The sequence below is a fragment of the Capra hircus genome, chromosome 21 (assembly GCF_001704415.2).
Source record: "Capra hircus breed San Clemente chromosome 21, ASM170441v1, whole genome shotgun sequence".
Lineage (NCBI taxonomy): Eukaryota > Metazoa > Chordata > Mammalia > Artiodactyla > Bovidae > Capra > Capra hircus.
This window is the reverse complement of record NC_030828.1, coordinates 55,781,751-55,809,089: the sequence shown is the minus strand read 5'-3', so window position 1 is coordinate 55,809,089 and position 27,339 is coordinate 55,781,751. Positions and strand designations below refer to the sequence as shown.

The 27,339-nt window shown below is 39.1% G+C and overlaps 1 protein-coding gene across 1 annotated transcript in view; it reads left to right on the top strand.

The window, feature by feature from the left end:
• CATSPERB (cation channel sperm associated auxiliary subunit beta) overlaps positions 1-26,995 on the top strand; it is a 128,765-nt gene extending 101,770 nt beyond the window's left edge. Inside the window, exons 19-26 of the mRNA XM_013973131.2 lie at positions 3,780-3,919; positions 9,658-9,855; positions 10,604-10,714; positions 15,753-15,863; positions 17,508-17,643; positions 20,629-20,729; positions 21,713-21,787; positions 26,807-26,995. Of these exons, the coding sequence (XP_013828585.2) occupies positions 3,780-3,919; positions 9,658-9,855; positions 10,604-10,714; positions 15,753-15,863; positions 17,508-17,643; positions 20,629-20,729; positions 21,713-21,787; positions 26,807-26,995 (1,061 nt within the window). The remainder of the gene's footprint in view (positions 1-3,779; positions 3,920-9,657; positions 9,856-10,603; positions 10,715-15,752; positions 15,864-17,507; positions 17,644-20,628; positions 20,730-21,712; positions 21,788-26,806) is intronic.

The window sequence follows — 27,339 nt, the reverse complement described above, 5'->3', positions numbered from 1 at the left end:
CAACTGCAGCCATGAAATTAAAAGATGCTTGCTCCTTGGATGAAAAGCTATGACAAACCTAGATAGCTTATTAAGAAGCAGAGATATCATTTTTCCAACAAAGGTCCATCTAGTCAAAGATAAGGTTTTTCCAGTAGTCATGTATGGATGTGAGCAATGGACCATACAGAAGGCTGAGTGCCAAAGAATTGATGTTTTTGAACTGTGATGTTGGAGAAGACCTTCAGAGTCCCTTGGACTGCAAGGAGATCAAATCAGTCAATCCTAAAGGAAATCAATCCTGAATATTCTTTCAGAAGGGACAACAGAGGACAATATGGTTGGATGGCATCACCAACTCATTGGACATGAGTTTGAGCAAACTCTGAGAGTTGGTGAAAGACAGGGAAGCCTGGTGTGCTGTAGTCCATGGGGTCGCAAAGAGTCAGACACCACTTTGCAACTGAGCAACAACAAGAAATGAAGAAGGAATTCAAAGTCAAAAGAGTTAGCTAATGTGTAGCTCCTACAAGGTTATGAGGCTCAGATGTAGATCACTTAGACAGTGGAATGTGTTTTAATGCCCAGCCATTGGTTTGAAGATGTAGACCTTTAGACATTTCTACCTTATGGTATGAAGTTGGAACTGAAAACATTAAGTAAGGCTGGAACCATCAGATAGTGGAGAGGTGATGAGGCAATAAGAACAATACTACCCAACAACCCAAAGAAGGAGATGGGGGGACTATGATCTCCATGGGACTCTCAAAGAATTTCTTATAAAAAACCCAAACTTCTAGACTGTGTAACACCCAGAGACTACACACCAGAAACAAGAATATCAAACTGAGAAATCATTACAACCCCTAGGCCCCAGCTTAAGGAAGCACAAAACTACCTGTATGAATACTTTCATAATCCAGGTAACATGGACTTGCGCAAAAAAAAAGTCAGTCTTTCTGACTTACTTTACTCTGTGCATATGTTTGGAATCTAGAATGATGGTACTAATGAACCTATTTGCAGGGCAGCAATGAAGACGCAAACATAGAGAACAGACTTGTGAACACAGTGGGAGAAGGAGAGAGTGGGAGAAGGAGAGGGTGGGACGGATTGAAAGAACTGCATGGAAACATACACATTACCACATGTAAAATAGATAGCAAGTGGGAATTTTCTGTGTGACACAGGGAGCTCAACCCAGTGTTCTGTGAACCTAGACGGGTGTGATAGGGTGGGAGATGGGAGGTGGGTTCATAAGAGAGAGGATATATGTATACCTATGGCTAAATCATGCTGATGAATGGCAGAGGCCAACACGATATTGTAAGGCAATTATCCTCCAATTAAAAAAATACTATCTACACTGACCATGTATTGAGAAAAATAATTTTAAAACCATGTAAGGAAATGACCCAACATAAGAAAAAGTCAACAAGCATAGGAAACAAAATTTCAATCTTGAGTTGATGGAAAAACAAGAAAGACATTATAAAAATAATTGTATAATATATATATAATATATATATAAAATAGAGGAAAACAATATAATAGGAAAGACTAGAGATCTCTTCAAGAAAATTAGAGATACCAAGGGAATATTTCATGCAAAGATGGGCTAGATAAAGGACAGAAATGGTATGGACCTAACAGAAGCAGAAGATATTAAGACGAGGTGGCAAGAATACACAGAAGAACTGTACAAAAAAGATCTTCACGACCAAGATAATCATGAAGGTGTGATCACTCCCACTCACCTAGAGCCGGACATCCTGGAATGTGAAGTCAAGTGGGCCTTAGGAAGCATCACTATGAACAAAGCTAGTGGAGGTGATGGAATTCCAGTTGAGCTATTTCAAATCCTGAAAGATGATCCTGTGAAAGTGCTGCACTCAATATGCCAGCAAATTGGGAAAACTCAGCAGTGGCCACAGGACTGGAAAAGGTCAGTTTTCATTCCAATCCCAAAGAATGGCAATGCCAAAGAATGCTCAAACTACCACACAATTGCACTCATCTTACATGTTAGTAAAGTAATGCTCAAAAAATCTCCAAGCCAGGCTTCAGCCATATGTGAAAAGACAGAGGAACCAGAGATCAAATTGCCAACATCCGCTGGATCATGGAAAAAGCAAGAGAGTTCCAGAAAAAACATCTATTTCTGCTTTATTGACTATGCCAAAGCCTTTGACTGTGTAGATCACAATAAACTGTGGAAAATTCTGAAAGAGATGGGAATACCAGACCACCTGACCTGCCTCTTGAGAAACCTGTATGCAGGCCAGGAAGCAACAGTTAGAACTGGACATGGAACAACAGACTGGTTCCAAATAGGAAAAGGAGTATGTCAAGGCTGTATATTGTCACCCTACTTATTTAACTTCTATGCAGAATACATCATGAGAAATGCTGGGCTGGAGGAAGCACTAGCTGGAATCAAGATTGCCGGGAGAAATATCAATAACCTCAGATATGCAGATGACACCACCCTTATGGCAGAAAGTGAAGAGAAGCTAAAAAGCCTCTTGATGAAAGTGAAAGAGGAGAGGGAAAAAGTTGGTTTAAAGCTCAACATTCAGAAAATGAAGATCATGGCATCTGGTCCCATCACTTCATGGGAAATAGATGGAGAAATAGTGGAAACAGTGTCAGACTTTTTATGGGGGGCTCCAAAATCACTGCAGATGGTGATTGCAGCCATGAAATTAAAAGATGCTTACTCCTTGGAAGGAAAGTTATGACCAACCTAGATAGCATATTAAAAAGCAGAGACATTACTTTGCCAACAAAGTTCCATCTAGTCAAGGCTATGGTTTTTCCATTGGTCATGTATGGATGTGAGAGTTGGACTGTGAAGAGAGCTGAGCGCCGAAGAATTGATGCTTTTGAACTGTGGTGTTGGAGAAGACTCTTGAGAGTCCCTTGGACTGCAAGGAGATCCAACCAGTCCATCCTAAAGGAGATCAGTCCTGGGTGTTCATTGGAAGGACTGATGCTGAGGCTGAAACTCCAATACTTTGGCCACCTCATGCAAAGAGTTGACTCATTGGAAAAGACTTTGATGCTGGGAGGGATTGGGGGCAGGAGGACAAGGGGATGACAGAGGATGAGATGGCTGGATGGCATCACTGACTCGATGGACATGAGTTTGAGTGAACTCCGGGAGTTGGTGATGGACAGGGAGGCCTGGCATGCTGAAATTCATGGAGTCACAAAGAATTGGACTGAACTGAGCGACTGAACTGAACTGAACGCATATATATGGAATTTAGAAAGTTGGTAACGATAACCCTGTATGCGAGACAGCGAAAGAGACACAGATGTATAGAACAGTCTTTTGGACTCTGGGGGAGAAGGCGAGGGTGGGATGATCTGGGAGAATAGCATTGAAACATGTATATTATTATATGTGAAACAGATCGCCAGTCCAGGTTCAATGCATGAGACATGGTGCTCAGGGCTGATACACTGGGATGACCTTGAGGGATGGGATGGGGAGGGAGGTGGTGGGGGGTGTTCAGGATGGGGAACACATGTACACCCATGGCTGTTTCATGTCAGTGTATGGCAAAAACCACTACAATATTGTAATTAGCCTCCAATTAAAGTAAATAAATTTTAAAAATTAAAAAAATAAAATTTTTTCAAAGGGGTATTAAAGTTCCCTAGCTATATTTGTGGCCATTATGCAGCCTTCATAATAGATTCTGTAGATGTTCTAGAATTCTAATTGACCAATCATTATGAAACTGCTTAAATTTTTCTTAATTTTATGTTAACTCTTGGTTTTGTTTCCATAGTTCTTACAACGCTTAAAATACCACTACTGCAAGTAATTGTTGGAAACCCAAATTTGTTGGAAGTTAAAGTTGAAGGCTATTTTGATGAAACTGATAGTTATATAATGGAAGTTTCTACAGCTAGCAAAACTTTACACCAAGTAAATTTTTCTTTAATTATTTTTTAAAATCTATTGATTATAGAAAATTTAGCGTATAAACCAAGAAAAAGAAGGAAAAATTATGCATAATCCTACCTATCAAGGATGATGAAACACTTTTAACATCTTGGGCATTACAAAAAGGCTGTATGTGATAGACATTAAAAAATTGAGCCCCAGAAAAGACTGGTACTGCTGCGACTGCTTTTGTGGGCTTCCCAGATGGCACTAGTGGTAAAGAACCTACCTGCCAATGCAGAAGACTCAAGAGAGATGGGCTTGATCCCTGGGTTGGAAGATCCCCTGGAGGAAGGCTCAGCAACCCACTCCAGTATTCTTGCCTGGAGAATCCTATGGACAGAGGAGCCTGGCGGGCTACAGTCCATAGGGTCCCAAAGAGTTGGACACGACTGAATCGACTTAGCACACATGCAGGCAGTGTTTTTGTGAGCTTGAGAAACATACTTTGACCAAATTTCCTCATCTATAAAACGGAAGTGATAATAATAATACTTCATAGGATTGTTTTGAGAGTTAAATGTGATAATTCATGTAGGCCATTTCAATAACTCTCTGGCACATAGAAAATGGTCAACAAGAAAATAAACACTGAGTATTCACTGGAAGGATGAGTGCTGAAGCTCCAATACTTTTGCCACCTGATGCGAAGAACTGACTCATTGGAAAAGACCTTGATGCTGGGAAGGATTGAAGGCAAGAGGTGAAGGGGGAGACAGAGGATGAGATGGTTGGATGGCATCACTGACTCAATGGACATGAGTTTGAGCAAACTCCAGGAGGTAGTGAAAGACAGGGAAGCCTGGTGTGCTGCAGTTCATGGGATCTCAGAGTCAGACACAACTTAGTGACTGAACAATAATGAATTTTCCATTTTTTCCTTTTTCCCCTGAAACTAGGAGAGCATTATATATACACTTTAAAAAATTTGCTCCTTCTGAGAGGTTGATAATGGTCCGAGGCCCTCAAGGAGAAAGGGATACATTTTTTTTTCTACATTCCCTCATCTTACTCACATAAGATGTTTTTTCCTTAAGCTCTGAATTGTTATTGCAACAATCTATTTCTTCTAAGAAATAGAGATTAACTTTCTTTAATCCCAGAGCTAATGATTACACAACAAAGCAACTCATTTGCTCAAGGGTATGTTTTTCCTTAAAGTCTATACTAATGATTATATAACAGCAATATATCCTGCTTAAGGCCATGTTTCTCCTTAAGAACCTTCTGACTAATCCTGTTATCTTAAAATGTATGTTGTGGGAGTGGGTCTGGTAAAACCTTTCTATTGTTAGTAACCAATTGAAAAAGTATATAAAGTGAAGTTGCTCAGTTGTGTCAGACTCTTTGCGACCCCATGCACTGTAGCCCACCACATTCCTCCGTCCATGGGATTTTCCAGGCAAGAGTACTGGAGTGGGTTGTCATTTCCTTCTCCAGAGGATCTTCCCACCCCAGGGATTGAACCCGGGTCTCCTGAATGGTAGGCAGACGCTTTACCTTCTGAGCCACCGGGGAAGTCATCAGGGAAAAAGAATATAAGGCCTTGATAAAACTATCAAGAGTGGGACACTCTTCCCCCTTCTGATGTCTATTTCAGAAGCTTTCTGTGTCTCTTTTTCACTGTAATAAAACTTCTGCCACATGAAGCTCTGACTACCTGGAGCCTCTTCTCTGGTCCTGAAGCTAAATTCTTTTCTTCGGAAATCACAAATCTGACACCATTCACTGTAAGCTATTACTTCCGCTTAATTTTATGGTAGAATCCTTTGTGTCAATAAATATTTTTGTATATACTAAAATTTGTCTATCATGAAAATTTTCAGATATAGACAAAAGATGAATTTCCATATACCTATTTCTCAAATTAAACAGTCAGGGTTTTGACACTTGTTTTATCATTCTAACTTTTTTTGGGGGGGTTTATATTCTGACCAATGATATTCAGAATTCATTTATATTCTCTTATAATACAATATATTATATTCTGTTAAATGAATAGCAACTTCATGTCACTTCACTCCTATATGCTTCCATGTTGTTGTTCAGTTGCTAAGTCATGTCCAACTCTTTGCAACTGCATGGACTATAGCATGCCAGGCTCCTCTGTCCGCCACTGTCTCCAGGAGTTTTCTCAAATTCATACATATATGCCATCATACACATCTTCAAAAATATGTGTATAATCTCTCACATAACAAGAATACCATTTTCACCCTTGAAATTTTTTAAGCTAAATTTGTTTTGATATTCTATAAAGTCCAATCCATAAGCAAATTCCCCCAATTTTCTCCAAAAAATTGTTCATGGTTGGTTTGAATTCGGATCCAAACAAGAGTCACATAGTCTGTGGTTATTTATTCATCTCTTTTCATCAAAAATATATTGCTCCATTATCTTCCCCTGTCATTGAACTGCTGCTGTTGAGTCAGTTATGTTGCAGAGTCTCCAGTATTCTGGATGTTTCTGTTTGCTTACTTATTTCTTATTGAACTTGGCAGAATTCATTAAAAATTATTATTTTTAATGGAATACAGAGTTTGGGGATAGGGACAAAACTACCAGAGTTACTATATCTCTACAATTATTAGTATCTCTACATTTTTTAATTTCCAGAAATACTTGAGAATTTCAAACAGAATTTATCAAATTTTGTTGAATGTTTAATGTTGTGCAAGGGGAAAATATGTTTTCTGTACACAAATTTCTACTAAAAACATATCTTTGTGAAATACAGTGATTGCTAAGTGAATATCTTCTTTTCAGAATGTATACCAATGGAAGTTATTTTATTCGTATTATCAAAGCAAATGTCCACAGGCTCATCAATGAAAGAGAAAGGCCTTGCTATTCTAAGTTGGTTTTATATCCAACTACATCCAATTATAGTGTTTATTTAATAATAAACACTTGATCCTTGTTCATTTTCAAATGTCACCCACAGCCAATTAGATTGGGATGTATTTCTTCCTGGAAAAGAATATGTCTTCTGTTAAGATTCTAAAACAGATCATTATGGTCAAATTTATGACTCTATTTTTGTCTTCTATTATATTATCATTCTTTTTTATTTCTTTTCATTTTCTATATTCTTTAGTTGATTACTGTCCTAGTTTGCCAGGGCTGCCATAACAAAATACAATGGACTGAGTGGCTTAAGCAACAGAAATTTATTTTCTCACCGTTCTGGAGGCTAAAAGCCAAGAGCAAGGCATTGGCAGGGTTGGTTTCTTCTAAAGTCTTTGTCCTTGGATTGCAGATGGCTGACTCCTCCCTGTGTCTTCACTTGGTCTCCCCGCTGTGCATGTCTGTGTTCAAATTTCCTGTTGTTATGTGATGGCCATCATATTGGATTTGAGCCCACACTAATTATCTCATCTTAATTTAATTACCTCTTTTAAGGCCTTAAACTAATTACCTCCTTAGGCCTTTGAACAAAGAATGTTCAAATTAACGCACAATTGCACTCATTTCACACACTTTTTTTTGAGCAAAGTAATGCTCAAAATTCTCCAAGTTAGGCCTCAAGAGTATGTGAACTGAGAACTCCCAGATATTCAAGCTGGATTTAGAAAAGGCAGAGTAACCAGAGATCAAATTGCCAACATCTGCTGGATCAAGGAAAAAGCAAGAGAATTCCAGAAAAACATCTACTTCTACTTCATTGACTACGCTAAAGCCTTTGATTGTGTGGATCACAACAAACTGGAAAATTCTTAAAGAGATGGGAATACTAGACCACCTTACCTGCCTCCTGTGAAATGTATGCTGGTCAAGAAGCAACAGTTAGAACTGGACATGGAACAATGGACTGGTTCCAAGTTGGAAAAGGAGTAAGTCAAAGCTGTATATTGTCACCCTGCTTATTTAACTTATATACAGAGTACATCATGCAAAATGCCAGGCTGGATAAAGCACAAGCTGGAATCAAGTTTGCTTGGAGAAATACCAATAACCTCAGATATGCAGATGACACCACCCTTATGGCAGAAAGAGAAGAGGAACTAAAGAGCCTCTTGATGAAGAGACATTAATTTGTCAACAAACGTCCATCTAGAAAAGGCTATGGTTTTTCCAGTGGTCATGTATGGATGTGAGAGTTGGACTATAAAGAAAGCTAAGTGCCGAAGAATTGATACTTCTGAACTGTGGTGTTGGAGAAGACTCTTATGGCAATGATGACCCTGTATGCAAGACAGCAAAAAAGACACAGATGTGTATAGCGGACTTTTGGACTCATAGGGAGAGGGAGAGGGTGGGATGATTTGGGAGAATGGCATTGAAACATGTATACTATCATGTAAGAATCGAATCGCCAGTCTATGTCTGATGCAGGATACAGCATGCTTGGGGCTGGTGCACGGGGATGACCCAGAGAGATGTTATGGGGAGGGAGGTGGGAGGGGGGCTCATGTTTGGGAACGCATGTACCCCCATGGTGGATTCATGTCAATGTATGGCAAAACCAATACAGTATTGTAAAGTAAAATAAAGTAAAAAATATATATATATATAGCAAAAAAAGGAAAAAAAAGAGTCCCTTGGACTGCAAGGAGATCCAAACAGTCGATCCTAAAGGAGATCAGTCCTGGGTGTTCATTGGAAGGACTAATGGTGAAGCTGAAACTCCAGTACTTTGGCCACCTGATGTGAAGAGCTGACTCATTTGAAAAGACCCTGATGCTGGGAAAGATTAAGGGCAGGAGGAGAAGGGGATGACAGAGGATAAGATGGTTGAATGGCATCACCAACTCATTGGACATGGGTTTGGGTGGACTCTGGGAGTTGGTGATGGACAGGGAGGCCTGGTGTGCTGCAGTTCATGGGGTCGCACAGAGTCAGAGATGACTGAATGACTGAACTGAACTGATGAAGGTGAAAGAGGAAAAAGCTGGCTTAAAACTAAACTTAAAAAAAAAACGAAGATCGTGGCATCCAATCCCATCATTTCATGGCAAATAGATGGGGAAACAACGGAAACAGTGACAGATTTTATTTTCTTGGGCTCCAAAATCACTTCAGATGGCAACTGCAGGCATGAAATTAAAAGATGCTTGCTCCTTGGAAGGGAAGCTATGACCAACCTAGACAGCATATTGAGGAGCAGAGACATTACTTTCCCAACAAAGGTCCATCTGGTCAAAGCTAAGGTTTTTCCAGTAGTCATGTATGTTTGTGAGCATTGGACCATAAAGAAGGCTGAGCACCAAAGAACTGATGCTTTTGAACTGTGGTGCTGGAGAAGACTCCTGAGAGTCTCTTGGACTGCAAGGAGATCAAACCAGTCAATCCTAAAGAAATAAATCCTGAATATTCATTGGAAGGGCTGATGCTGAAGCTGAAGCTCCAATACTTTGGCCACCTGATACGAAGAGCTGACTCATTAGAAAAGACCCTGATACGGGGAAAGATTAAAGGCAGGAAGAGAAGCGGACGACAAAGAATGAGATGGTTGGATGGCATCACCAACTCAATGGACATGAGTTTGAGCAAGTTCTGGGAGTTTGTGACGGACAGGGAAGCCTGGTGTGCTGCAGTCCATGGGGTCTCCAAAGAGTCGGACATAACTAAGTATATGAACAATGACAACAAAAAGGCCTTATCGCCAAATATAGTCCCATTCTGAGATACTGGAGGTTGGGACCTCAACATATGGTATAGGCACAGTTCAGTAGATAACAGTTACTTTAATTAACCTTCATTTATTTGGATATTTCCAGGGTTCAACTTCACTGGAGTTTATTGTCTGGGGAGCATCGACTGAGTGCTATGTTACAACATTCGTGCCAATGTTGAAAAGCAGCTGTAGTTATCTCAAGTCTATGCATCACATTCCTAGTGAAATTATCCCCTTGGAAGACTGGATGAGTGGAGTGTACGTGAACAGTCAGGGTTTTAATATGATCAAAGTTTTGCCGGTAAGAAACCTAAGCAGTTCCAGTGATATGTTACTTTTGTGTGACTAGCTGGCCATTCGGTCTTAGCATTTCTTTCCTGAATTACTCAGAACACTTCAGTTATTTTTCAACCCTCATGTCATTTTGAGGATATGATGACTAAAATGTGAAAATGTTCTGAACTAATGGTTTTTCTTAGTGTAATAGTCTCATCATTATTTTCTACTATATTATGGTGGCATAATCTTGGGCTTTCACAGTATATACAGCTATTTGCCCTTAAGCTGACTCATACTTGTCTTGAGCTGATATATATTACTGGTCCCATTTCAATGTAGTAACAATTTTAATTTTTGTCTCAGAACACGTGACTGTTTTTAAAATATTAATTACTGCTCTTTGTTAACTGATTACTTATAATTTTCTTTGTAACAAAAAATCCCAAATTATTACCCAAACCATCAATTATTTAGTAAATAATTGAATTATTTATTAAATATGTCACTAAGACTCTTAATAAGATTTTTAAACTTTGTTGCATGACTTCATGACAGCTACCTTAGTCTCTAAAACTTTTTTCACTTATTTACAAGGTCCAAGTTGCATTAGCATGGTTGAGGGAGTGCTGGGGGAAGAGAAATTTACTTAAATACAAGGAGCTAAAAGTGAAATATCTGTTTTGAATGCTTTTCTGGAAAATCAAGATTTTTAAATTAAAGACTTGGTAAATAACAATGAATTTACAGTATCTTTGTTTGATCATTTTCAGATAAACTACAGGCCTCCATCTAATATGGGAATTGCTATTCCACTTACAGATAATTTTTATCATGTAGATCCTAGCAAACCCATACCAAGAAATCTATTTTACAAGTCAAAGGTAAATATTTTTTCTGCAGATAAACTAGTATTTATCTTAATTCAAGAAACCATTCAGTAAAATTACAGATGAACAGACCTAGCTGCAGAGATTAGATGAGAAGTTAAGTTAAGCATAATATGACCTATACAGCAGCGCTGCTTCTCCTTCCCCTCCCCCTCCTCTCCTCCTCCCTTACTACTGCCACTACTATGATTACTACTGCTGTCCCTGTTCTTCCTGCTACTACTTTAGCCGTTTCTTCTCTCTTTTTTTTATTTATTATTATTTTTTACTTGACAATATTGTATTGGTTTTACCACACATCAACATGAATCCACCACAGGTGTATACGTGTTCCCAATCCCGAACCCCCCTCCCACCTCCCCCCCCAACACCATCCCTCCGGGTCATCCCAGTGCAACCAGCCCCAAGCATCCTGCACCCTGCATCGAACCTAGACTGGCGATTCGTTTCTTATATGATATTATACTGCTATTTCTGGATTTGGTTTTGGAACCGAAGAGTCTAAATGGACTCTTTCCCCTTGACCTCTCCCAAACTCCCACTTGAATTTCAAAGAGCATAAGGGGTATGAGAATATTGGTTTTTGTTTGTATGTTTTGTTTAATGAAAGAGCCCCAAAGCATCTCATAGTTCGAGCCCTGTAAAAGGAATGATGTCCCAAAGGAGAGAAGAGTGTTTGCTCCAACATAGACTCATTTCCTGCCTAGAAAATAACCAAACCCCAGCAGCACTCTGCCTCTCTCGAGTTTGAGTGAACAAAGTAGAGAGAACAGAGAGAAGCCACTAGGTTCAAAAGGAAAGTGCATCATGGGGTAGCTGCCCAAGGGAACCTCATAGATACCTGTGAAATCTCCCTCCAGAAAAACACACCTGCGTATATATATGGACACGTAGACATTCATATTCATTCTTGAACGTAGGTGCACACACAAAGACAGAAAATGGTTGTTCCTTTTGTTCAAAACTCTTCATCTCCCTGTCTCATTCAGAATAAAAGCTTTATTCTTACAATGGTTTATAAGGTCCTCCATCGTTTAGCCTTGAATTTGCATCTGACCTGATTCCCCCCAGGTCAGTCTGCTCTGGCCATGTTGGCCTCCTTGCTATTCTTCAAACCTACTACGTGTATTTTCACCTCAGGGTCTTTAAGCTTCAGAACTTTCCTCTGTCTGGAATGCACTTCTGCCAGATATCACATGGCACATCTCATCACCATCTTCAGGTTTTTGCTTAAATGTTGCCATCATTGTGAGGCCTTCCTTGACCACTCTGTTTAAAACTGTACCATCCACCTCCACTGATACCAGTCTTGCCCCTCTTCCCTGCCTTATTTTTCTTCATTGCCCCTTTTACAATTTTACATGTTTTACCCGTTTATTTATTAGATTTCATTAAAAGGTAAGCTACATAAGACAGGGTTATTATTGAGGATTTTTAATCAGTTTTATTCTCTCTGCTATCATTAGTGTCCCTTGAAGGTGGCTCAGTGGTAAAGAACCTGCCTGCAAATGCAGGAGATATAAGAGACATGGGTTCAATCCCTGCATTGGGAAGATTCCCTGGAGGAGGGCATGGCAACCCACTCCAGTATTTTTGCCTGGAGAATCCCCATGGACAGAGGAGCTTGGCAGGCTACAGTCCATAGGATCTCAGAGTAGGACACGACTGAAGCGACTTGGCACGCATGCATCTTTAGTACCCAGAAAAGTGCCAGACATAGGAAGTGCTTAAAAATTGTTCAACAAACTAATAATACACATTTATACACACCCTGTTACACACACACACACACACACACACACACACATACACACATATACATGCACAACATTAGACTGACTTGTTTAACCTTAGATTTCAGGGTAAAAATCTCTGTTCCAGGCAATGAGCAACTCAAATACTGAATTCTTCAATTCTAGTCTCTTCCAAAGATGAACTCTGCTATGTCACTAGAATCAAGCCTTCTCCATTGAAATATGAGTTTAATATATTTACATGGAAATCCTTAGTTTGGGTTTTCTTTTTTTTTCTTCTGGATTTTCTTGGGAGTTGAATAGGAAATTATCTAATTTACATACAAGTAAATAACAGATTTCGGTGGACCTTTTCTATATTCAACAAATGTTAATTTCACACTCCAGCATTTCCAGAGTCATCAGACACTGTACAGATATTTTCTAGAGAGACAACAGTGAGCTAGATAAACATGACATCTTTGAGGATCTTTAATGGGGGAGAATAAGCTTTGAAAACTATACAGGCCATGGGGCCACAAAGAATGGCACATGACGGAGCGGCAAACACTTTCACTAACACTTTCACTTTCAAGTTTTGAAAGCTATACAAATTAAATAGCATTACCTAGTGGGGCAGACTAAAAACGTATGTAATTCTGCCTCTGATCACCTGGGGGGAAAGTGCACCTGGACCAATACTGTAACTTCTCGTTACACTGACATCATCCCCTTACTAGGCAGTCATGTGTAACATCATTCCAGACACACAGTTTACAGTTAGACTCCCCAAGGATAAGCAGACAAATGCTTTCAAACTGTGGTGTTGAAGACTCTTGAGAGTCCCTTGGACAGCAAGAAGATCAAACCAGTCAATCCTAAAGGAAATCAACCCTGTATATTCATTGGAAGGACTGATGCTGAAGCTAAAACTCCAATACTTTGGCCACCTGTCATGACACCACCCTTATGGCAGAAAGTGAAGAGGAGCTAAAAAGCCTCTTGATGAAAGTGAAAGAGGAGAGTGAAGAAGTTGGCTGAAACCTCAACATTCAGAAAACGAAGATCATGGCATCTGGTCCCATCACTTCATGGGAAATAGATGGGGAAACAGTGGAAACAGTGTCAGACTTTATTTTTAGGGGGCTCCAAAATCACTGCAGATGGTGATTGTAGCCATGAAATTAAAAGACGCTTACTCCTTGGAAGAAAAGTTATGACCAACCTAGATAGTATATTCAAAAGCAGAGACATTACTTTGCCGACTAAGGTCCATCTAGTCAAGGCTATGGTTTTTCCTGTGGTCATGTATGGATGTGAGAGTTGGTCTGTAAAGAAAGCTGAGCACTGAAGAATTAATGCTTTTGAACTGTGGTGTTGGAGAAGACTCTTGAGAGTCCCTTGGACTGCAAGGAGATCCAACCAGCCCATTCTGAAGGAGATCAGCCCTGGGATTTCTTTGGAAGGAATGATGCTAAAGCTGAAACTCCAGTACTTTGGCCACCTCATGCGAAGAGTTGACTCATTGGAAAAGACTCTGAAGCTGGGAGGGATTGGGGGCAGGAGAAGGGGACGACCAAGGATGAGATGGCTGGATGGCATCACTGACTCAGTGGACGTGAGTCTGAATGAACTCCGGGAGATGGTGATGAACAGGGAGGCCTGGCGTGCTGCGATTCATGGGGTCGCAAAGAGTCGAACACGACTGAGCGACTGAACTGAACTGAACTTGGCCACCTGATGGGAAGAACTGACTCATTGGAAAAGACCCTGATGCTGGGAAAGATGGAGGGCAGGAGGAGAAGGGAACAGCAGAGGATGAGGTGGTTGTATGCCATCATCGACTCAATGGACATGACTTTGAGCAAACTCCAGGAGATGGTGAAGGACAGGGAAGCCTGGTGTGCTGCAGTCCATGGGGTCACAAAGAGTTGGACATCACTGAGTGACTGAACAATGATGATCAACAACAAATATTTGAAAAAAACCTTCCACAATAAGAAAGAAGCATAATCTCAACTTAAAAAACTGTGCCTCAGAAAACAGTATCATAAATACAAGCAAACTTTAGAATAAGCATAGTAATTATTTCAGAACAATTCAAGGAACCATTGTAATGATGAAAAAAATGGAGACAGACATCACACACATACACACACACAAAATGTCAAAAATTGAAAATATAATTGTGAAACCAAGAGTTCAAAAAGATTCAAAGAGCCTAATGAACCCAACTAAGCAGCAAATTAGTTCTGAAATGAAATAGTGGTAATGATTGAACAACATTGTGAATGTACTGCATTGTACACTTGACAATGATAAGTTTTATCTCAATAGAAAGAAGAAAAAGAGAAGCAATGGGGAAAAGAATGGTAATCTTATAAAAAGAAGGAAGAATAACATTTTTTAGAAATAGAGTTGATTATCAAAATCAAAAGCCAGTTCTTTGCCAAAATGAATAAACTAACCTCTAGCAAGAGTGATCAAATGAAAAAATGAAGAACATGTGGATGGCTACAGTGGGGATTTTAACAGCATTAGTGACTGCGATGAGGAGAGACAAGTACAAAATAATACGTTTGAAGACTACCCATAGTCTGCAGCACGGCATGCCAGGTCTGCTCCTTTAGGTCTCAGCTTCCATGCTAGTGATGGGAGCGGCCAAGGACAGGGAGGTGAGCATCCTAGTTAGTGCATTCAGAATGACACGGGCTGGACTTCCCTGGTGGTACGGTGGATAGGAATCTGCCTGCCGATGCAGGGGACACAGGATCGGCCCCTGGTCTGGAGGATCCCACATGCCACGGAGCAGCTAAGCCTGTGCGCCGCAACTACTGAGCCCACGCTCTAGAGCCCAGGAGCCACAACTGCTGAAGCCTCTGCACCCTGCAGCCCGTGCTCCATAACAAGAGAAACCACCACAGTGAGAAGCCCGGGCACCTCAACAAAGAGGAGCCCCCACTCACCACGGCTAGAGGAAACCTGTGCACAGCAAGGAAGACTCAGCGTACCAAATATAAAATGATTTTTTTTTAATGATACAAGCTTTCTGGTCCCCTGCCTGTCGACTCTAAGGTAACCCTGAGGTAAGCAGCTGAGTGATACTTGGATTCCTTACTAAGCAAGGAGACAAAATTCAGAAATACTATGCTTTTACCTTATTATTAATGGACTTTTCCCCTTTGACCTTCTCAAAGTTTTATTCATTCAGGGAACAAATATTTATTTCATATTTACTCAGTCTGCAGAAATTCTGCCACCAAAACCAGCACATCGACCTATTTTAATTCTATTTGCAGAGATCTGGTAAATTCAAACAGTGTGCAAATGCAACTACTCGGAAGGAGTGTAATTGTACAAATGATCAGAAGTTTTCATATGCTGTTGCTTTCTCAGATTGTCGAGAAAAGGTAAGATAATCTTTAATTTCCTGAAGACAGAGTGCTTTCATATTAATAAGATTTTGAAATGTGCATTTTGGTTAAACATGAAACCTAAGACGTAGAAATAATGTCTTATTGTGACATAGAATTAAAGATGACATCAAGCTAAAAAGATTATAATTTAAATGTTCCCAGACATAGTAATTCTCTTGCAAAGAGTCACACACAATTGAGCGATTAAACTGAACTGAGACATAGTAATTAACCTCATCTGTAAAAGAGAATAAAACTTGCATTGCCCTATTCATTTCACAGGTTCTTATAAAGATACACACATGCATATATCTATATGATAGCAATTTATAACCTGTCAAAAACTACACTAGATTGTGGTAAATATTGATTTATTCAAAAAAGTATTGAGTATATAATATGCATCAGGCTCTGGAATATCAAACTTGAAGCTCAAGGTAGTAGTGACAAACTAGAAGACAGTATAATATGCTGGTTAAGAGAGTGGGTTCTATGTCAAATAGTTCCTTCTGTTAGTCTCCAAGCATTCAGACATGTATCAGGTTGATGTTGGTGTCTGCATTAGCTGACTCAACCTATGCACTTGGTATAACTTTTAGTAGATCTGTTTCAAAGTCCTTGTCAGACTACACATGACATTATTTTAAGTGATTTCATCATTGTTCTGTTTTTATATAAAAATAAAATCATGCACCATTATACTGGGCATAGAGTCAGCATTCAATAAATTACAAAGGTTGCTATTATGTATCACCACAACTCCACGCTTACTGAATTCCACTATTTCTTGAGCATTTACTTCTACCATATACTGCTCTAAGGCTTCTCCATGACTTGTCTCGTTTCACTAGAGGCACACAGAGGCCTGGTAATTTGCTAAAGATCATATCACTAATATGTGATGGAGCTAGATTTCAACTCTAGAGCCTGAGTTAAATGAGTATGATGGAAAGATCATGACTGGCAGGGAGAGGGCTTTAGGAAGACCCAGTTCTTACAGCTTTCCTTACAGTCCAACTCTCACATCCATACATGACTACTGGAAAAACCATAGCCTTGACTAGATGGACCTTTGTTGGCAAAGTAATGTCTCTGCTTTTTAGTACGCTGTCTAGGTTGGTCATAACTTTTCTTCCAAGGAGTAAGCGTCTTTTAATTTCATGGCTGCAGTCATCATCTACAGAGATTTTGGAGCCCAAAAAAATAAAGTCTGCCACTGTTTCCACTATTTCTCCATCTATTTCCCATGAAGTGATGGGACCAGATGCCATGATCTTTGTTTTCTGAATGTTGAGCTTTAAGCCAACTTTTTCACTCTCCTCATACAGTACCTTACAGTTCATACAGTACCTTAAGGGATATGGGTTAAGTCAAAAAATCATCATAGCAAATTCCTATGGGAAAAAAAAAGGTCAATAGAAAGATTCGAGTTTTGCTACCACAGTGTTGCATATTACTTTTGAAATTCACACTGATTCTGCTGTAAGACAGATTTTTTTTTCATGACCTGAGAAGGCAGAAATTCTCTCAGAAGCACACTTAATTTAAAATAGCCAAATTCTATTCATCCTTTTCCAGGAAATGAAATTAGTATTTACTTTCCCAAATTTATACTCATTCTTGACATTTGCATTTTAGGTTCCTCGTTTTAAGTTTCCAGTTATACAATATCCAGTTTCTTTGCAAGTTTACAGTGAAGATGGGAATTTCCCAGTGGAAACTCCATACCTGGTTACTGTGACTGAAGTGAATAACAGGGAAAACTGGAACCTAAGTAGGATTTGCTTTCTTCTACAATTGTTGCAGCTATAAGTACTGTGGGTTTTGGGCTTCCCAGGTTGCGTAGTGGTAAAGAATCCACCTGCCAATGCAGGAGATGCAAGAGATGTGGGTTCAAGCCCCAGGTCAGGAAGATCCCTGGAATAGGAAATGGCAACCCACTCCAGTATTCTTGCCTGGAAAGTTCCATGGACAGAAGAGTCTGGTGGGGTACAGTCCATGGGGCTGCAAAGAGTCAGATACGACTGAGCACAGCACACACACTGTTGTTATTACCTAGAGAAGTGGTTTACAAAACCTTTTTACCCAAAAGACAATCAAAAGGTCTTTGGAAAAGAAGTTTAATCAGTTATTATATCACTGTTCATGCTACTTCTATCATCTCACACTTTTTTTTTAATACAGTGCAATGATTCAGTTGTACATATATTTCTATATTCTTTTTCAAATTCTTTACCCTTTATAAATTATTACAAATTATTGAGTAGATTCCCTGTGCTATACAATAGGTCCTTGATGGTGATCTATTTTGTAAATAGTTCTATATATATGTTAATCCCCACCTCCTAGTTTATCCCTTCTTCCCCCTTCCCCTTTGTTAACCATAAGTTTGTTTTCTGTGTCTGTGTCTCACACTTATTTCATCATCACTTCAGTGACCTGGATTCAGGGCCATTATCTAGATTAGCTGCAAAAATGATTGATTGAGTTTGTGCCACATGTTGGTCTGGCGTCTCCTTTCATTGCTTGTATGGAGGAAGATATAAAAGGTGTTGCCAGATTATTCATAGGATCTATCTTCTAATTATATAAGAAAAGTTTATTAAATAGCTTATGATAAAATAACTGAAATAATGCAGAAGTATTTCTAAATAAGTAAAATGAAATCTACCAAAATTCAATTTTACCTCAAATACATAATTTTTTGTTGCACATTTGTGTTTGTTCATGAATGCGTACTTTTAAGGAGATTGATGGGTAGATAGATTGATAGATCAATAAATGGAGTTAAATGAAATTTCTAAATGTGACCAAATATCCAGACATTTCATATTCTGTGAGTCATACTCTGACCCACATATGAATTTTTGAAATGAAAAATTGAGCAAAGAGAATTAGTAAACATTTTGCTTTAACTAACATCCTCATTTTCTGTGGTTTGCTGAAACCTGTTCTCTTTGAGCGCCAATTGTTAAATATTCAAGCATTTTGGCATACTGGTTGTTACACACTAGTTGCTTAAAGTTAGTCATGAAGAGGATATTCACACCCTGTATGGAAAATAGGGAAACCTCCCATGCTGTTGGTAGGAATGTAAATTGGTACAATTACTATGGAGAACAGTGTGGAGGTTTCTTAAAAAAACTAAAGAGAGAACTGTCACATGACCCAGCAATCCCACTCCTGGGCATCTATCCCAAAAGAACTATAATTGAAAAAGATACAATGCACCCCTCTGTTCATAGCAGCACTATTTGCAATAGCCAAGACATGAAGCAACCTAAGTGCCCACGGACAGATGAATGGATAAAGATGTGAGATATATATATATATATATATATATATATATATATAGAGAGAGAGAGAGAGAGAGAGAGAGACATAGAGAGAGAGAGAGACATATATATAGATGGACTATTGCTCAGCCATAAAATGAATGAAATAATGCCATCTGCAGTAACATAGATGGACCTAGTGATTATCACACTAGGCAAAGTAAGGAAGAAAAAGATAAATATCATATGATATCACTTATATGTGGAATCTGAAATATGTTACAAATGAACTTATTTTCAAAACAGAAGAAAACTCATTGACATAGTAAACAAATTTACGGTTACCAAAGGGGAAAAGCGATGGGAGAAGGAGAAATTAAGAGTTTGGGATTAGCAGATACAAACTACTATATATAAACTAAATAACTAAACAAGTCTCATTGTATAACACAAGAAACTATATTCAATATCCCGTTATACCCTATAATAGAAAAGAATATGAAAAAGAATATATATATATATATATATATACTGAATCACTTTGCTATATACTAGGAATTAACATAATATTTTTTCTAACATCTAAATCAACTATACTTCAACTTAAATTTTTTTTTAATTTAGAAAAGAATATTCACATCCTGAAAAGTGGCAGATGCTGCAATCAGAGGTTTTTTCCCCCTTTAGATCCCATGTATCGTTACACCACTGCAATCTCTAACCCCTACACTACATATATAGTTTTAGAAAGAATTATAAGAAAAATAAGAGGAAGTAACAGAAAAAAAAAAATACATATAAAAATATATATGAAAAAGAAATGAGATGTATAAAAAAAAAAGACACAGATGTATAACTTTGATCAGAGAAAGAGTATATTTGGAGAATGGAATTCTCTTTATTGTCATGTAAGAATGATCGCATCATGTCTGACGTGGGGCTTGGGGGGGGGGGGAGAGGGGGGGAGGGGGGGAGGGGGTCATGTTGGAAACATTAAGAAAAAAAAAAAAAAAAAAAAAAAAAAAAAAAAAAAAAAAAAAAAAAAAAAAAAAAAAAAAAAAAAAAAAAAAAAAAAAGATCATCTGAAAAGATTTGGTGCTCTTATTGTGGAACTTCTCTGCTACCTTACTGGAAATCATTTACCAACTGCTAAGGTAGTCCTGAAATTATTTCATTGCCAAATATCCAAAATATAGGCTGATCAGGACTAGTCAAGAGCATAGGGCAGGAAAGGTCAGTTTGGATTAAGGTGGTCAGAGATCTTGTCCTTCTTGATAATGCCCCTGAGAAGATACCCTGTCATATGCTAGGGCTAATTTCCCGTAAATATATTCTCCACCAAGTCAAGAAGAACTAAAACTATGAAAGAATTTAGCCATGTTATAGAGTGGAATCTTTCATTGTACCTTAATGTACTTAAGAAACTTTATGCAGAATGAGAAAATAGCATACATGTGCTTAAAATACATTTGGTGTGATTTTAGGACATACTGTGCCAGAAAACGTTAAAAAAATGAAGACCTACTTAGAATCGATTCTTTCTGCTCCAGTGTATAATCCTTTAGGCCTCAACTTAAGTATAAAAGTAAGTTGACAACATTTGTATTTTCCCTATTTTGAGTTTAGATAGGACCTTTATGTCTTTGTTTTTAAAGTTTAGTTATCTATGAATGGTGGAAACAGCATCTGAGAAGTGTGTGGAGGCTTTCCTCCATTTCCCTTGATGCTATTATTTCTATAGATACCTTAATGTTGAATTTAACATTAACTTACCATTTTTTGAGCTGAAATACAAGACTAATGGATTATCAAGGTGGAACAGATAAGGTGTTTCCCAAAGTTAGTGGAAACGGATTCACTGTTCTTCACCTTGACATACACAGACACATGTCTTCTGGGTCCAGCTGCCTCTAAGAACACAGCAGGTTGACATAATCTAGGTAATTGTTGTGAAAGCCAATACAAGTTAGGGGACATATTAAAACCATATATGTAGACTAGCCCAAAGTACTCCTCAAGGCCTTGTTAGACTTTATGTGTCTGTGAACCTGCTGTGTAGCACACGGAGCTCAGCTGGGTGGTCTGCGATGACCCTGATGGGTGGGATGGGTAGGGGGGCAGAGAGGGGAGCACAAGAGGGAGGGGATATATATACAGCTGACTCACTGTACAGCAGAGACTAACACAACACTGAAAAGAAATTACACTCCAATTTTAGAAAAATCTACCCCAAAACCCCAGCACATGTATACCTTAAATGTATATTTTTATTTGCCAATAATACCTCAGTAGAGCTGTAGGGAAAATAAATAAAATAGAATGAATATCTTTTCTTCAAAAAAAGAAGAGAGAAAAAGAGAAAAGTATCAGCTATCGAGTCCCTCTGCTTCAAACTCTTGTCCTTCTCCTTCCATTTTTGTCTTGTTATATGAAGTATATGCTCCAGAAGCTTAGAAGAGATGGGAATTTTTCTATGCAGCATCAGTAGAGAAAGTAACCCCAGTGTATATTTTACTTAAAGGAACATAAATGTCGATGTTGCTAATGCCTGGTGTATTTTTTCCACAGGGATCTGAGCTCTTTCACTTCAGAGTGTCTGTTGTTCCAGGGGTCTCTTTCTGTAACTTAGTTGAAGAATTTCAGGTACAGTGAAGGCACAGATATCCAGTGGGGTGATGGCTGGGGAAGTAATATGACAGGCATCCGTCCAGGACACACTGAAGAGAAAAAAAGGACAGAATGTATATGATGGACAAGGCTCAGAGATGGGGGTCCTGGAGACTGGAGGTGACATCATCAGCAAGGGTGAAGTCAGAGTCCTCGATAGGTCTCAGGACCAGTTGATGCTGGGAAAGTTGTAATAATTGCCTGTCTTTGTTTTTGTTCCCTCCTCACTTTCCATATTTAGCCATTTTCTGATCCCTCCGACTATCTCCCCACAGAGACCTCGGCCTATAACATTTTAGTTTCCAGCATTATCCTCCCTTCGGTTATTTGCATTGTGATAATAGAGTCTTATATGCTCCCAAAGCCATCAAGATCCAAAAGAATTGGAAACCAAAGTCAGTCTCCTCAAATCACCCTCTGATATTCAATGACTCATTTTTGCTTACTTGCATAATGGTATCTGCTGCCTATGGGGGTGTAGAGGAATGTGAATTTAATTAGTTAATGGCTCATTCACTGTCAAATACCAACACAACATTATCAAAAACAAAAGCTCTCAACTCTCTCCTTTTCCTTTTTCTGTCCTGGCCCTGCCTCAGTAATAAGTCTGCACCAGATGGGTGGCCAAAGAAGCAGTGTAGATAAGATCCGGAGAGAAAATCCATCCCACTAGAAAGAGGATCCAGAAAAAGAAGTACCTGTCATATGAGGAGCCTAAGAGAAAATCCTCATTATTTTTTTCTTTTTTCTCACCTCTTTGTCCCATGGTCAGCCCCAGTTTCATGGAAGAGCACAATAATACGGGGAGATAAAACTCTAATGAATTAGATTCATGAATCCACAGAAGAAAGTTGTACAACATCCTTAATGTACTGAGGACAGTCACAGTGTAGGAAGGACTATCTACCCAGAATTCTGTATCTAGTGAAAATATCCTTCGGGAATGAGAGGGAAATAAAGGTATTTTCAGGTGAAGGAAGAATAAAGTAATCTACTGTAGGCAGAAACTTCTCTAAAAAAAAAAATGCATAAGGAAGTTCTTCAGGCTAAGAAGACGAGTCAGCAGAGATACAAAGTTTCAGGAATGAAGGAAGAATTACAAAAATGAATGAAAGAAAAATAGGAAGTGATTGCACAGTTAATAAAGGAAGAGAATCATTAAGAAACAATCAAAAAAGATAAAGTTTCTTAAATCATGCTTTTGAAAGTATCCTGAAACAATGGGATGCAAAACAAAATCTTGGCTTTTTTTCTCATCATAAAAGACATTATTGAAATCACTGACAAAATGTGAGTAAGATCTGTAGATTAGAAAGTAGCATTGTTTCAGAGTTAATATCTTGGTTTTTATAATTGCACTCTAATATGAGTGAATCCTTTCAATTTGTGTTAAAGAAGCACAAACTGAAGTATTTTGATGATAAAAAGATATCATGTCTAGAACATACTTTTCTGTGATTCTGGTGTTCAACCTTTTTTAATAACTTCTCATGGAATATTTAGATCATCATAGAAGATTGGAAGGGAAACATTTAAAGAAAAACTGTTTTCGAGAACTTTAGAGACAAATTTAGCTGGAGAATACATGATTTCAGGGGCGATAGGGTTTCCACTCTCAGAAATGTATAGAAGTGAAAGTGAAAGTCACTGAGTGGTGTCCAATTCTTTGTGACTCCATGGACTATACAGTCCATGGAATTCTGTAGGCCAGAATACTGCAGTGGGTAGCCTTTCCCTTCTCCAGGGGATCTTCCCAACCCAGGGGTTGAACCCAGGTCTCCCGCATTGCAGGCGGATTCCTTACCAGCTGAGCCACAAGGGAAGCCCTAGAAATGTATTAGATGGCTTAACTGAAGAAATGAAATTTTCATATTGTCCAGTTGGTAAAGTCACTAAAATTTTGTTTTAGGTAGAAATGGGTAAGGAAGGCATTCTGGGTGGAAAGAATGACAGCAGCAAAGACACAGATACAGAGAGGCATTAAGCAATCATTTCAGTAGTAGATCCATTTGGCTGGAATGGAAAGTTATATACATGAAAGTGGGTAGGTTAGGGTCCCATTGTGGGAGACCTCAAATGTCAGAATGAGAACTTCGGAAAATTCCTATCAGCAATGAGAAACTATTAAACATTTTTGAAAAGGAGTGTTTAGGGATGAGCACATGATCTACAACTGTGCAGTCCTAGTGCTTTCGCGCAAAGTGCCAAGATGTGAACTTGCTCTCTTAATGACGTTGAACAAGGAAGCTTGCAGCCTCAGGAGCTACTTATCAAGCCGTAGGACTGTTAGGACTTTGGAGGGAGTTATCTGACACTGAGGAAGCAGAACAGAGAGACAGAAGAAAAATAAAGATTATGATTACAATGGATTATTTCCTCTGGTCTTCCTAACTTTAGCAGTTTCTTTAGAGAAAAGCAGACTCATTTTTTGCAGTTACGTGCAGCACACAATTGTCTTCCTCACAGATCACAAACAGATTAGATCTTTAGATCTTACAAAGCTAATTATCCAACCTCCTCTGATGGGCCACCTTTAAAAGAAAGACTTGTTGTCTTGGAGCACCATACCAAAAACCACAAGTAGTATATCACATTCAATAGGTAATATTTTTCTATAAAAGTGAAGTGAAGTCGCTCAGTCGTGTCCGACTTTTCGCAACCCCATGGACTGTAGCCCGCCAGGCTCCTCCATCCATGGGATTTTCCAAGCAAGAGTACTGGAGTGGGTTGCCATTTCCTCCAATCCCCAATAAATATTGAAGCATTGGGTACATAGTCTGAGCCTCCAAGTACAACAGGACATGATTAAACCAGCTGGCCCATTACCACGAAGATAATTATCTTCTCACATTTGAAGCAGTTTCTCACTGCTTTCCACACCACTTGCCAGAGCCACCTTTTAAATTCTGTTGCTTTCAATACCTTTTTGGTACTACTTCTAAACAGTCAAGGCTTCCTCATAGCTCAGTTGGTAAAGAATCCACCTGCAATGCAGGAGACCCCAGTTCAATTCTTGAGTTGGGAATATCCACTGAAGAAGGGATAGGCTACCCACTCCAATATTCTGGCCTGGAGAATTTCATGGACTGTAGAGTCCAAAATGGAGAAGGCAATGGCACCCCACTCCAGTACTCTTGCCTGGAAAATCCCATGATGGAGGAGCCTGGTGGGCTGCAGTCCATGGGGTCGCTAAGTTGGACATGACTAAGCAACTTCACTTTCACTTTTCACTTTCATGCATTGGAGAAGGAAATGGCAGCCCACTCCAGTGTTCTTGCCTGGAGAATCCCAGGGACGAGGGAGCCTGGTGGGCTGCCATCTATGGGGTCGCACAGAGTCAGACACGACTGAAGCGACTTAGCAGTAGCAGCAGAGTCCAAAGAGTCAGACATGACTGAGCGACTTTCACCTTCAACTAGACGGTCAAGATTCTTCTGGTCGAAAATAAAGCAGTCTCTTTTTTTTTTTTTAAGTTGTTTTATAGACAGACCAATGTTTTACAAAGATCAATCTGGCCATGTTCTTATGTCAACATGAATTGACAGCATGGAAAGGAGGCTATTTATACAAAGTAAGGTAATAAAACTCCAAATAGCAATATCAAAAGTAGAATAGAAAGAACCTGAAAACATTATTTTAAAAATTAATAGCTATAGGATTGCTTCTTAAAAACATATATACCCTTAGGTCACTGAAGGATGGTGATTCCTTGAACTTGAGCTATACACTGAAGCAGCTTTTTAATCCTTTATCTTGTCCTGGCATTTTCCCACATTCCCACATCCTGTTTCTATTCATCTCTACTTTATTTTACCTCAAAAGATAGTCTTGCTTCCTACTTCACAGGGAAAACACAAGCTTGAACCATCTTACTCCCCACATGCCCCCATTTCTACCTGCAGCGTACATGGCAGCCATCCTTCCCTCTAGTCTCAGAAGATCCTTGCTTCCGTCAGTGCTCCTGTCTCCCCTCTAGGAACTTGTGTTTATTAATTATCCTCTCAGGCAGAGGAAACATTTTGAATATACAGAAATTTCCCAGTGTTGGCACTTGTACTGAGAATTTTCTGAAGAGACAGTAGTCTGGAAGAGCACATGCTTATTTCCTCTGCCTTGAATGTACCTTCTCCTCCTCCTCTCATTCTCCAAGGTTCAGATCGGGAAGCATGTTCCCTGGTTACCCTAAGCAGTCAGGCACTTCTCACCATGTTCCATGTTCCCTGATGGCTCAGTTGGTGAAGAGTCAGCTTGCAATGCAGGAGACCCCGGTTCGATTCCTGGGTCAGGAAGATCAGCTGGAGGAGGGATAGGCTACCCATTCCAGTATTCTTGGGCTTCCCTTGTGGCTCAACTGGTAAAGAATCTGCCTGCAATGCAGGAGACCCAGTTTGATCCCTGGGTTGGGAAGATCCCCTGGAGAAGGGAAAGGCTACCCACTCCAGTATTCTGGCCTGGAGAATTCCATGGACTGTATAGTCCATGGGGTTGCAAAGAGTCGGACATGACTGAGCCACTTTCACTTTCACCATGTTCCAATGGCACTTTGCCTGTTCCTCTGTGACTGAACACAGAACGTTTTCCTACTGCGTAAGTGTTCTGTCTGACCACCTCTGCCATTAAAGACAAATGATAGGGCTTTCCTGGTGGCTCAGTAGTAAAGAATCTGCCTGCCAATGCAAGAGACATGGGTTTGATCCCTGGTCTGGGAAGATCCCACATGCCGCGGAGCAAGTAAGCCCAAGCATAGGAAAAAAGATTAAGAAGAAAAAAGATGAAAGATAAAGATACAGGATATAAATCAAGTTATTATTCCCTATGTAACATGTGCACATTGTTACCTGTCAGATTGCCAAGAGACTGTTGAGGCTGAATATCTATATTGGTCTGGACAGAATATTGCTAGTAGTGTTTCCACCATTGTGTGAATCATGTCAAGTTCAATGTTTTGAATTGCTGAGCTCAGAAAACTTAAAGACTTTGCTTTCTCTGTTGCAGATTTATGTTGACGAAGTCCCTCTGCCATTTCCAGGACACACACTTATTGCTGTTGCAGCAGCTGTACTGCTAGGGGGATTAATTTTTATAGCATTTATGTTCCAAATACGTAATATCCACCCATGGGATATGTTCAAAAAACTGATTAGAAGAAACAATGTGAACCCCACAAATATCACTGCCAATTAGCTAGTTCCTAGATGAAACTCTAAATAGTGAACAAATGATAATCATAATTTTCTCAATCCCTAGGAAAAAAATGTATTTTAATGTTAATGTAAAAATTAGATAAAATACCATACAATTAGCATTTTAACTCAAATTACACTCTGTCAACATGTTTACCATTCCATTCTCTTATTTTGGATACATAGAAAATTTCTTAGTTAACACTTAGAAGATTTTCCTTGAGATTTTTAAGAAAATGAAAAATGATAACCATCTCTTGGGGAACGGGTTTTCTGTATTTATTCGATAGCTTTTGTTGACTGGAGCCCATTCTGAGCCTTGTCCTTTTCAGATTAGAATGAGTA